The 13,496-nt window shown below is 38.5% G+C and overlaps 1 protein-coding gene across 18 annotated transcripts in view; it reads left to right on the top strand.

Annotated features, from left to right (window-relative positions):
* arpp21 (cAMP regulated phosphoprotein 21) overlaps positions 1 to 13,496 on the top strand; it is a 249,253-nt gene that overhangs the window by 113,715 nt on the left and 122,042 nt on the right. For 16 of the 18 annotated variants that reach the window (XR_010007196.1, XR_010007195.1, XM_062984203.1 and 13 more), the window contains 2 exons: positions 6,326 to 6,434; positions 9,368 to 9,469. Coding sequence is in view for 16 of the 18 variants with exons in the window: in XM_062984203.1 (XP_062840273.1) it covers positions 6,326 to 6,434; positions 9,368 to 9,469 (211 nt within the window). In the remaining 2 variants the exon portion in view is untranslated. The remainder of the gene's footprint in view (positions 1 to 6,325; positions 6,435 to 9,367; positions 9,470 to 13,496) is intronic. The other 2 variants (XM_062984207.1, XM_062984206.1) reach the window with 1 other exon arrangement.

Genomic DNA, 13,496 nt, shown 5'->3' with positions numbered 1-13,496 from the left:
GGTGAGGACGACTGCCTGTGCCCTTGATCCTTGCCCATCTTGGCTTTTAAAACAGGCCAGTGGTGGGTTAGTTGATTGGTTTGTGACAATAATGCCTATTTGGGGCAGGGCAAATTTCCATCTAGCCTAAAACAAGCTGTGGTAAGGCCTATTTTGAAGAAGGCCTCATTGGATCCGACTAATCCTTGTAATTACAGGCCAATCTCTAACCTACCATTCTTGGGCAAGGTCTTGGAGCGGGTGGTTGCTTCTCAGCTCCAGGGATTCTTGGAAGATACAGATTTTCTGGACCAATCGCAGTCTGGCTTCAAGCCTGGGTTCAGCACTGAGACAGCTTTAGTCGCCTTGGTGGAAGACCTCCGCAGGGAACTGGACAGGGGGAGTGTGATCCTGCTGGTTCTCTTGGACATCTCAGCAGCTTTTGATACCATCAACCATGGTATCCTTCTGGGGTGGCTCTCTGGGATGGGCCTTGGGGGTACTGCACTGCAGTGGCTCCAGTCCTTTCTGGAGGGCCGTTCCCAGTTGATGAAGCTGGGGGACACCTGCTCAGACCCCTGGCCATTGACCTGTGGGGTCCCGCAAGGTTCTATTCTGTCCCCCATGCTTTTTAACATCTACATGAAACCGCTGGGAGAGGTCATCCGGAGTTTTGGAGTGCGGTGCCATCTTTACGCGGATGACACCCAACTCTACTACTCTTTTCTACCTAAATCCAAGGAAGCCCCTCGGATTCTGGACCAGTGTCTGGCCGCTGTGTTGGCCTGGATGAGGCTGAACAAGCTGAGACTTAATCCCAACAAGACAGAGGTCCTCCAGGTCAGTCGTATGTCTGATCGGGGTATTGGGTGGCAACCTGTGCTTGACCTGAAGGTGCAGGTCCGCAGCTTGGGGGTCCTCCTGGATTTGGGGCTGACGCTTGAGGCCCAGGTGTTGGCCGTGGCTGGGAGGGCCTTTGCACAATTAAAACTTGTGCGCCAGCTGCGACCATACCTGATACCAGACCATACCAGACCATAGTCTGATCTGACCATGGTGGTCCATGCCTTAGTTACCTCTAGACTGGACTATTGCAATGCACTCTACGTGGGGCTGCCTTTGAAGATGGCCCCGAAATTACAACTAGTACAGCGTTCGGCAGCCAGGCTTCTACCTGGAGCGAATTACAGGGCGCGTTCTACGCCTCTGTTTAAGGAGCTCCACTGGCTGCCATTTACTTTCCGGGCCCAATTCAAGGTGCAGGTTATCACCTACAAAGCCCTAAATGGCTTGGGACCCACCTACCTTAGAGACCGCATCTCCCCCTATGAACCCGCACGTTCTCTTCGCTCGTCGGGGGAGGCCCTTCTCTCGTTCCCGCCACCCTCACAGTCACAGTTGGTGGGGACGAGAGAGAGGGCCTTCTCCGTCGTGGCCCCCAGGCTTTGGAACTCGCTCCCTAGAGAGATCAGGCAGCCCCCTACCCTCCTCTCCTTCCGGAGGAGCTTAAAAACCTGGCTATTCCAAAAGGCCTTTGACGTTTAATTGTTGTTGGATTGATCTATCTGCCCATTCCATAATAGCCCCATTCTTGATGTGTTGCCATTGTTTATACTGCATTTTATTGTCTATTTCAACTATGAAATTACCTTTCCCCATTTTGGCACATTCTGCACTTTGCCTGGGATTTATGAATTAGTCTCCAGTTTTTAACATTGTATGTTTCATGTTGATTTTAATGATTGTTTTTTACTGATGTTGATGTTTTTATTGGGTTAATTATGCTTTTGCTTGTTATTGATATTTGATTGTTGTATCGGGCAGGGCCCCATGTAAGCCGCCCCGAGTCCCTTCGGGGAGATGGGGCGGGGTATAAAAATAAAGTTATTATTATTATTATTATTATTATTATTATTATTATTATTATTATTATTGATGTCATTTTTCTTAGTTATAACAAAATTTAAAAGTATTTCAAAACAAACATAGTCTTAAACTGGATACATGTTTAAAGTGGCAGAACAGAAATAAACCTTAAAAAAACATCAAGTAGGAAATATGCTGTAGTAGAATATAAAATAAATAAATAAAGTACAAGTCCAAAGAATTCTGACATTTCCATGAATGCATAATGCTGAATGATAATATCTCTATCCATTGTACAATTGGTTTATACGTAAAAACAATAGCTATTATTAAAATCTTTAATATCAAATGGTTTTTCTTAAGTAGTTATTCTTAACATGTAAATATATATCCCATTTTTTTATTTAACTGCAATCATATACCTGATCTTAAAATGTACATTGTATTTCTACTTACATATCTGAAGATTTATTATTATTATTTCTATTTTGATAACAGATTATATTCAACAGGAAAAAAATCCAAAAGTGGCACATAATTTTTTTATGGTTGAGCAAATATTGCAACATGAATAACCAATGATCCTGGATTTATTTCAGCAGAAATTCTCTGCCAGTGTGCTAGTACTTCATTAAACTACAAATCCCAGGATTCCATAGCATTTAAAGGGAAGATCCCTGGCATTAGTCTGAGTAACAGGACATCAAAGGGGGAGGCAGGAGGGGGAGGAGTGGAAGAAACTCTCCCTCGTCTTCTCCTGCTTTCTCAGAATGGTCCATTACAGACTCCCATGGCACGGGGAGAGGGGGTAAATACCATCCTATGTCCCTTGGCAGGATGGTAGTGGCGATAGTTGGAATCAACCCAACTGTTCCCATTGGCTTTATATCATGGGAAAGTCTGAATTTTGTGACAGAATTTAGACTTTCTAGTGACTTTAGCTAACATGGGACATGGCAGCGTTAAGGTTGTCTTGCTTTCTGTTACTCTGAATCAGCTCAATGAAGCATTTGGCCACCATGGATCTCATGCACCTCTACACTGACCTAAGTGATCAATGTAGTGGTGCCAAAATGATGTCAAATTAATTAATTGTATAGAGTAGATGCAAATTTTGTTTCTGTTATTCTAGGTACCTAGTCAAAACATTTATAACTTATTTTATCTCATTCCCATTATTCTACTTCCTTGTTGAAATAATTGAGTTTTATAAGATTTGTTCTATTAGAGCCTATGATTTCTGAGTGTTCCTCAGATCTTTTGTCTTGGCCTTAATTCATTTCAAACTGTCTGTTTTTCAGTTGAAGGCTATTTCATATATTTTAACAATTTAATTTTTATAATTATTTATTGTTTCAAGTGGATTTCATTGTAGGCTGCCAAGAGTTCTTCAGTTAATGGGCAGGACATTATAAATACTTAAATACAGAATATTCCTTTGTAGATTTATTTCTGTATCAGCCTACACCTTTTGAATAAACAGATGGCAGTAAGATCACTGCTGTTCACAGAGAAAGGTCAGTTATATCTACTGGACATTATGTGTAATGGTAAACTGAATAACTGACAATGCATCTTCTTTTATCAAATAGGAATAGCATTCACTGGCCATAAGTTTGCAGAACAGTGCATATAATACAAAGTATTAGTTCTGGATGAACTCCCCTTGACAAGTCCTGGAATGGGTTGTTGTCCAACATGTCTTTTTTGAAATCTTGTAGTACAAGTGAAATGTTTGGTTTTGAAGTAGTGACATCCACATTTAGGACTCACTTCGAGCAGTGTTACACCAACTGTTTTGGATGACTGTTTACTGTCATCACAATGTTTTGGTCATCAGAAAAATGAGGATAGGCCTGTAGCAACATCTGTCTGTGATTCTTAGCATTGATATTAATGGGGCTAGAGGAAGTAGTGGTGGCCTCTGGTGATACCACTTAACATAGCATATAATCAGTTTATGGGAGTTTATAGTTCTCTGTTACAGAACTTCAGAGTCATAAATTATGTTCAATGAACATATATGGGCTAAGTTCAGAAGGAGAGTCCAATACATGTTCGATATTTTTCTGCTCATCTTTAGCAGAGCTAGATAATAGCTGATATCTAGAGAGAAATGTAACCTAGTAACCTATGGCTGCGAGAGGTGGACCATGAGGAAGGCTGAGCGAAGGAAGATAGACGCTTTTGAACTTTGGTGCTGGAGGAAAATCCTGAGAGTGCCTTGGACCGCAAGAAAATCCAACCAGTCCAATAATGCCCGACTGCTCACTGGAGGAAAGGATACTAGTGGCAAAGCTGAAGTATTTTGGCCACATCATGAGAAGACAGGAAAGCTTGGAGAAGGTCATGATGCTGGGGAAAATGGAAGGAAAAAGGAAGAGAGGCCAACCAAGGGCGAGATGGATGGATGGTATCCTTGAAGTGACTGTCTCGACCTTGAAGAAGCTGGGGGCAGCGACGGCCGACAGGGAGCTCTGGCGTGGACTGGTCCATGAGGTCACGAAGAGTCGAAAACAACTGAATGAGTAAAGAAGAAGAAGAGAGAAAGGTTCTTTGGTCTTTGCTAGAGTACCATATTCACAATTGCTATTAGAAAATTTCAAGCTTTGTAGTGGTATTTGTAAGAAAGTACATCTTAACGTCCACTACACAAAACATAAAATACAAGCAAACAAGTAATGTGGATGAATGTTACATTAAACAAGTAAAAGAGGTAAAGGAATGGCTTAGATATATTATTTGAGTACTTTTGACATAATTAATTGCTATCAACAGTCATTGGGTTGGCTATGATATGTTAGTATTTGGATGAAAATGGCCATATTTATTACAAAATGGAATCAAAATAGTTATCGGATGGCATGTATTTATTGGCTTACTACATTTTCCTTATGCAGTGTACATAATATCTTAAATATGTACTTAAATCATTACCAACAACAACAAAGAAAAATAGCTCCAATCAAAAAAATTAAAAGAAGGAAAACAAGAAGGATAATCACTGGAATCATCATTCTTCTACATGCCTGTAAAATTGGACAGTGGAAACCTTTTACTGAGAGGAGTGAAAATCTAAGGTTTCAATTTTCAATTTCAAAAAATGCTCTCAAGAAGACTACTTCCACCCCCTTCCCTCTTTGCATACAGCTCATTCTGATAGAAAATTTGCACACAGATTGAATGCATTACTCTGCTCCATGTGAACGTCAGTTTCTCAGTTTTTCCTGTGATTATCTTTGAAAATAATGTATGTACTAAATAGAAAAAGAACCCTTCACATATTTTCTTCTATTTTAAAATGTGTTTGGTTAAACAAACCTTTGAGTCACACAGTTCCATAATTTTCAGACCAAGTTGCAGCTTAATGAAGCTTTGGCAGAAAATGCAAAATCTAGGATGTTAAGATGTACGATGTCCTGGAGATTAAAACATTCCCTAAGCCTACAATTATGCCAGTTGTAAGCTTAATATGAAGAGACACTTCTCTCCATTTCCATTTTGAACAAGGTCATAGAATAACAGAGAGCAATTTATCCCAGCCTCTGAGCCTAGAAATTTGAAGTTGTCAGCTGGTAATGTCTGGCCATTTAATAACCATCTGGATGGACTTAAAATCAGGTGTCAAATTTGTACAATGTGACAATATTGAAACATTATCCACTTTGCCAATTGCTAAATAATTATTTGCTTAAAAAAATAGTACAGCACTCTTCTCATCTGCCCCCGTTACTAGTTTAGTATACTGTACCTGAAAATGGATGTAAAAGACACTCTTAGGATTTTTTTTTTGGGGGGGGGGGGTTGCTTGCTAATGTGTATACACATTATTAAATTGTAGCATGCCTGGAGATCATGATGAGTACAATACCAAATTCACAGAAATGGCCACCTTTACATATGGTCACATGCAGGCTTGCTTTCTTATCCTTGGGTCACTGAAGTGATTATGGAATCTCCAGTAGCACAGTGGGTTAACCTTTGTGCCAGCAGAACTGCTGACTTGAAGGTTGGCCCGCTGACCTGAAGGTTGCAGTTTCGAACCCAACCCAGGGAGATGGTGGATGAGCTCCCTCTATCAGCTCCAGTTCCATGCAGGGACATGAGAGAAGCTTCCCACAAAGATGGTAAAAACATCAAAACATCTGGCCATCCCGTGGGCAACGTCTTTGCAGATAGCCAATTTTTTCTCACCAGAAGTGACATGCAGTTTCTCAAGTTGCTCCTGTCACAAAAAAAACCTGACATAAATGAACACCACAAGGATTGATCATTTAAATTCAGTTTGCCACCTACACAGAAACAAAATATATTTATAGTAATGACAGCAGTCTTGTAACAGATGCCATACATTGACACCAACATCAGCAAACACAACTGCGATCTAATTTTTCACTAACTGCCTCCTTTAAAAAGAGTGCTTACAAATTAAAAGCAAAACCATATGGATTTTTATTGATATATTTTACTTTGCTGGCAGACCAGAGCAAAGGTTTTCTGAACATTTAAAAGATGACAAAGGTGAAGAATCCCAGAAGCGATTTATCTTGAAGCGAGATAACTCTAGTATTGATAAAGACGACAATCAGGTTGGTTCTTGGTTCAAAAGTTACTGGAATTTGTTCTTTGGTTTCGTTTTCTTCTTTTTTGTTTGGAAGTGGGCTGACTAGTGTTTTTGACTTTCCTTTGTTGCTGCTGCTTCCTTTTCCCGCTCCTATGCATCCCCTCCTCTCCTGCTCCTTCTGCCTTGTTTTTGGCACACAGTGGACTAGCATCAAGCCATAAGTGTATTTGTTTCAGCCATGGCAGTTTGCATGAACGGTTTTGCTTGGCACAGGAAATGCTGCATGTTGAGGGGTGATTTGGAATATACAAAAGGCCCTCAAATCAAGGGGGAAACTGTTGTCAGCTGTATTTTGGAAAATGTCTCTATTGCTCTTATGTGCCCTGGTTCCTATTTGTAAAGTCATAACAACCTGTTTGGCGATCAATTAATATAGACTAATAGTAGCCACCAAGCAAGTGGAAATGTGGAAATGAGGCCAGACCGATGTTGCAATCATATACATATGAGTTATCACTTGGATAAAAATTGCTTACAATTTCAGATTCCCTCATATCTATGTTTTATTGTAAGTGATGGTAATTTGCTCGGTTTTTTGCATGGATGTAGAAAAAATATTCTTCTCTGTGTGCTGCTTGTCATGTTATTGTGCATTGTTCAGTTTGATACCTGCCAATACACAAATGTTTTTGGAACTAGCAAGTTTTAACAGCCTTTTATTAAAAGAATATAAGGTGTAAAAAATCCTAAAACTTTTATTTTGAAGTCTCTTTTTGCAATCCAATAAAAATACACATAGTCATTCAACGTAAATGCAAGAATTAAAAAACAGGCTTGATTGTGAAGAGCTCTTATAAGAAAAATCATTAAGGTAAGCTATTGGATATATCCTCATTTGGATTTCTGGCACTTTAGTAAATAATATGGATTCATTGAATCCCAGAATGCCACTCTGCCTCATACATTTAATAGCAAGTTTTATTTCCTTTTTTGTTTTACAGTATATAATTCCTTTTGCTAAATATAAGTAGCTTTCAAAATCATAAAACGATTATTTAGTAAGCAGGAATTGTGATGAAGAACCCATAAACAATATGTTGGGAAAAACATGATGGAGAAATGATTATGAATATTGCCATTTGAGACTAGTTGTAGCTTTTTATAAGATGGTTCCTATCCTATTACACACCTTAATAGCTTTCTTGCTTTGTGAACAACAAAATTTCCAGTTTTCTTCCCATAAAGGCCTATGGATCACTAATGAATAATTAAAAGTCTTGTGCAAAATATTCTCAAAAGCATTTCTACTCAGTATGTCCAAAGCTTTTTCAATCTTTATTGCCTTTTGATTTCCCATGTTCTTTTCCTTCACTTGGTTGGTATTGATATCATAAATACTGTCTCTCAATAATACCTAACAAGAAAGTTGTCCATCCCATAACAGTTCAAGGTGAAATCTTCTGAACAGGGGCATAGACAGCAAAACAAACATCACAGGAGTGTTAATCCTTCTCTATGCTATCCAAAGTTTGTACACACACACATACACACACATACATATGTGGCTGGAGTTACACTTTAAAATCTCCTTGTTCTGACTCATCTACAAATTCAACAAGAACAAACCTACAAAACCTATCTTGATCATATCTTGGGGACTGTGTGAAGAAAATGTGTGTGTGGATAGATAGATAGATAGATAGATAGATAGATAGATAGATAGATAGAGAGAGAGAGACATACACATACACATACACACACAGATACACACATAACAGTAGCTAGTAATTTTAGGAGCCAGTGTGAAATAGTGGTTTGGGTATGGGACTAGAACTGGAAGATCACAGATGCATCTACACTATAGAATTAATGCAATTTGATACAACTTTAACAGGCATGGCTAAATGCTGTGGAAACCTGAGATGGCCTTCTCGGCTGTGGCCCCTCGGCTCTGGAACTCCCTCCCCAGAGAGATTAGGTTGGCGCCCTCCCTACCATCCTTTAAGAAACAATTGAAAACCTGGATGTTTGGGCTGGCCTTTGGAGAGACAGCCATTGGATGACCAGCCTCATTATAATTCTATTCTGAATGTTATTAGGTTCCTTTCATTGGGGTATTTTAATCTAATGATTTTATCTTATATTGCTGCTATAGTCCCCCCCCCCCCCCACCTTTGAAGTTGACTGAATGGCATTGGTGGTTGTTTGATATTATTATTGTTGTATAAACCTTTGTTTTAACTTCTGTTTTATCATCTTCTTGTGTTTTAAACTGTGTATATTGTTAATGTATTTGCGCTGTTACTTTTGTAACATTGTGAGCCTCCCCGAGTCCCCACGGGGAGATGGTGGTGGGGTATAAATAAAGTATTATTATTATTATTATTATTATTATTATTATTATTATTATTATTATTATGTATAGTTCAATGAGGCAGCAGCAGAGAATGCTAAAACTACAACACCCTTGATTTCATAGCATTGAGCCATGGTAGTTAAAGTGTTATTAAACTGCATTAATTATTCAGTGTGTTTGCATCCTAGGATTAAAATCCCCACTTAACCATAGAAACCCACTGGGTTATCTTGGGCAAGTCAAATCCTCTAAGCCTCAGAGGAAGGCAGTGTCAAACCTCCTCTAAACAAACATTGCCATAGAGTTGTCATAGGTCAGAGTCAACTTGAAGGACTGCCATTGGTCAGAGTTGAAGGCAAAAGTACCAATTCAAAACAAAAGTACCAATTCAATATAGAAACTCTCCTGTAGCATCCAGCTTGATGCTGTAGGGGACATAGCATAACAGTATGATTCACATGCCACCTTAGGTACTAGTGGACAATGCTGTCATTCTCATGCCTCATTTGTTTAAATGAACATTTATTCTCAGCTGACAGTTATTTAACTGCAGTTTCTAGCAGCACAACTTATATAATCCTCCTGGTTTTTTTTATGCTCAGCAAAACAGAATTCATCCATTTAGAGATGACAGACGAAATAAATCAATTGAAGAGAGAGAAGAGGAATATCAGAGGGTGAGGGAGAGAATATTTGCACAAGATGTGAGTAGCTGTTTTAATTGCCTCTTTAGTGCCATATCTTTATCAGTAGTCAGCCAGTATGCTCTCACTCTGACACTGGCAAGATTGCACTTTGTGGCAGGAGACAGTAGAGGGGAGAAAATAAAGTGCTTAATTTGTCAATTTTGGGGGCTAAAATAGAGGTAGAAAATTTTAAGAAATATGGTATCAGATAGCTCTAATAGGGCAGGTATAGTATACTTGGCTGTTTTGTTTTTGTGAGTCTTAGTGTACATCGTACATGGATACATTTTGTAAAATCTGTCTCTAAATACTGCTTTAATTTGGCCTTGCTAAATACACAGATATTCTTGAATGAAAATAATCTATTTTCTAGTTTTTCTAACTGTTCAAATGAGATTGGTGAGGGAAAAGAAGTATTGAAAGCAATATCTGTACCTGCCAGTCACATTTCTTCCAGATAATTCACAAACAAATGAAGACTCTATGAACATGCATAAATATTAGGTTATGTGCGAGGAAATGGGGGCACTGGATTGTGGCATTGTGTTTCAAAATTGTTGTCAGATCAAGGCATGACTATTCCTTTTAAAGATTAAGGTCTAGGAAAACCAAATCTGTGAGCTGGAAATAGAAGCCATGTTTGACAAGTATCTTTGATGTCATGATTCCTTGAAGCAGTTTTGAGCAATGGCATTGTAAGCGTATTCTCTTTTAGTCTTTTTAGGTGTGCATCTTAATTTTGTTTCTTGAAAAGGTGCAAATTTAATGACATTATCATATAGACCTACATCCTGTGTCATCCCCACAGCAGTGCCAAGATTACTGTCCCCTCTCCAATGTTAAAGTGCTTTGGAGCTCTGGGGGCAGTTGAGGGGAGAACAGATTGCTCACTCCCCATTTAGGCTGGATGCCACTCTTGTACTAGGCAACAGTTAGTGCTGAATACAGCTACTAAACAACATTTTAAATGATTTTTAGAAGTAACAGAAAGAAAATACTATATTCCACTCAAACCATAGAGCAATTATTTGAAGGTCAGGCTACTGAAACCTAGAGAGAGACATCTCGCAATTAGGGATTTGAATCCTGAACAGGTTTCTCATTCGTCAGCATGATGACAAAGTAAGGAAGACGTTTTAAGAAATCTATTTGCTACAAGACAGTGGAACTTATGTTTCAGTCCCAGAGAGACTCTATGCATTTTCCAGTATAGTTTAGTGCATTTCTCTAAATGTGCAAATTTGAAAAATGCGGTACCTGTTACTTTTTATAGCAAAGTAAAAATAGCAGTGTTAGACAAGTTGTTTGTGTCTTTGTGAGAAATCAACCTCTTCTTTTATGTTTGTTTTATGTTTGCTTAGCTTCACAGAGTTCAAAGACAGTAGTTTTGCTCACAGAATTTTATCAAACGTAAAAATTATAACTGGGGTGAAACAAGCTTGGTGTTGCACTAAGACCTTGCAAATGGTTGCTTTGGCATATCCATGACAGTCTGCCTTCTTGTGCTGGGACAACCAGCTTTCACCAAAATGTTAGCAATGGCAAAACAAAGCAAAACAAAACCACACTCCCTGAAGTATTTTTTATTTGCTTTATGCTCTTGTGTTTAGGCATAAATAGCTATATATTTTCTTATAAATGCTAATACTGTCACTGATGCTGGAGGATTATGTTGCTGTTGCTATTGCAGCTTCTATCCTAGCAGGCAAAGAATTTTGGTTTATTTATTTTTTATAATTCAAATAGGGTTTCTGAAACTCACTGAACATTTGTAAGGAAATGGATTTTAAGACAGCATAGTATTTTTACAGTGTGTACTCCTATTGGGTTTTTTTTATTCATATGTGTTTTAATTTTGCTAAACTGCCATGATTCCAGGTTCTAGGGGGAAAGGTGGAATATAAAATGATGATGACAATGATGATTCACTTGCAATTATGAAAATGCTGCAAAGATTATCACAAGATAACAGCCCTGTTCACAATATTACAGCTTCATAGAAACAATACAAATAGGAAAGAAATTGGGAGGGAAGTAAGCATTACAGCAGCTTTTTCATCCCTGGTTGATTAATGAAACCAGATTCATCATACTGTTTTGTCAAATAAAGATTCTTGCAGATGCTCTTTCTCTGGTTTGCTTGACATAAGGGACTGGGTTTTTCTGCCCCTTACCAGGATGTTTTTCCTGGGAATGTTGAATCACAAAATTCTCTTCGATGCTCGCATTGACCCACAAAGTAGTCTCAGAAAAACAAATGTTCATTAAAGATAGACGGAAAATTTTGGTGCATTGCTTTTTGGCTAAGATCAAATGTGTGCATTAATATTTTAGTGCAAAAGACTACAATAATATTTTGTGAGATAATAGCTTTTCAGATTAGTTTAAAAATGAAAAATAATGCAGAATGTATTTAACCAGCACGTAAGAACACATCAAGAGCACATCTGGTGCTAGATGTCATTTTTAAAGATTTCTTACGTTTATTGTTTTGTTGTCCATGTATTACTTTCTGTAACTATGAGAATCTTGCTTTATTACAAATGTAAGCTTTAAGAAGGCAACTAAGACCTTTCTATGGTTTAGAAAGAAAATAGAATACTTTGAAGTAAATATTTTTGTATCCTTAATTCTAATGGGTGCTAAAAAAGGAAGGGCTGGCACAATTTGTGGATTGAAAATTACCATCGTTCACTGGCCACAGCATCAGTAAATTTGGTACTGCATAAGATCCAATATTCAGATCACTGAGTTTTGACTCAATGGCCCTTCCCATTTCAGCAGAAATTGAGTGTATTATAGCATAGTGAGGAAGAATGCCCGGAGCTGTGGCACAGCCCGGAGCTGTGGCGCAGACGGGAGAGCAATGAGTCACTGACCAGGAGGTCATAAGTTCGAGGCCCGCTCGGAGCTATGTTTGTTTGTCTTTGTCCTGTGTTAAAAAGGCATTGAATGTTTGCCTAATATGTGTAATGTGATCCACCCTGAGTCCCCTTCGGGGTGAGAAGGGCGGAATATAAATGATGTAAATAAATAAAATAAATAATAAATTAGAATGACCAACTCAGAATCTCTAAACTTTGGGATCAAAGGAACACATCTGGAGTTTTGGGATTTTGTGACGAGTGCCCTCACAAAATGTATGCCACAAGGTCAAACCAAAATATTGTGGTGTTTTGATATTTTTTATAATTGTTTTCCTTTTGTGTTTTTGTTTTTATGGGTTGTGTGTCTAGATCAGTTGTTATTCCAGTCTTATTTCAGTTTTATTGTCATGTTTAGGAAACAATTATTTCAATAAAAATATTTAAAAACCAAACAAAAAAACTAAAATGTATGCGACAAGAATGCCAATACAGTGTTCCCTCACTACTTTGCAGTTCACTTTTCATTGATTCGCTGTTTCATGGTTTTTCAATAAACTCTAAAGGAATATTATAAATCATAAAAAATTACAATGTACAGCCTTAGGAAGGGAGGAAGGAGAAGCCAAAGGGAGAGAAAAGGAGCCCAGGTGGCAACAGGAAGAGAAGGAAGCAATTTATCAACACACGATTGGTTGATAAAGACTTAAAATAGTATATAAGTACTAAAATAATATATAAATATTAAAATAAATATAGTGTCTCTGCCCTGCAATGAGGGAACACTATATTTGTTGTTGTTGACATAACCAAACATACCAATATTTACTTCCCAAAAAGGGAAACATTTAACACAGAGACCTGTCCTCCTTGCTTTTTGACTCCCATCTCCCACTATGGTGTTGTCACTCTGAAAATATATTTGGGTAGTCTGTTTCATTTCATATTACCTGGGAATGGAAGGTATGGAGACAGGTTTAATATACTTTACAGATGTATAACGGTGCTCCATGCAGTCATGCCAGTCACATGACCTTGGAGGTGTCTACGGACAACGCCGACTCTTCGGCTGAGAATAAACTCCCCCCCCCCACGCAGCTGGGGGAGGGAAGTGGCTTTGCCCCCTCCCAATGAAAGAGAGAGTTCTAGAAGGGGGCGGGGCTTCTAGGAAGCTACCCGCC

This window comes from Anolis carolinensis, chromosome 6 (assembly GCF_035594765.1).
Source record: "Anolis carolinensis isolate JA03-04 chromosome 6, rAnoCar3.1.pri, whole genome shotgun sequence".
Lineage (NCBI taxonomy): Eukaryota > Metazoa > Chordata > Lepidosauria > Squamata > Dactyloidae > Anolis > Anolis carolinensis.
The sequence above is the reverse complement of the archived record's forward strand: the minus strand, read 5'-3'. Positions and strand labels throughout refer to the sequence as shown.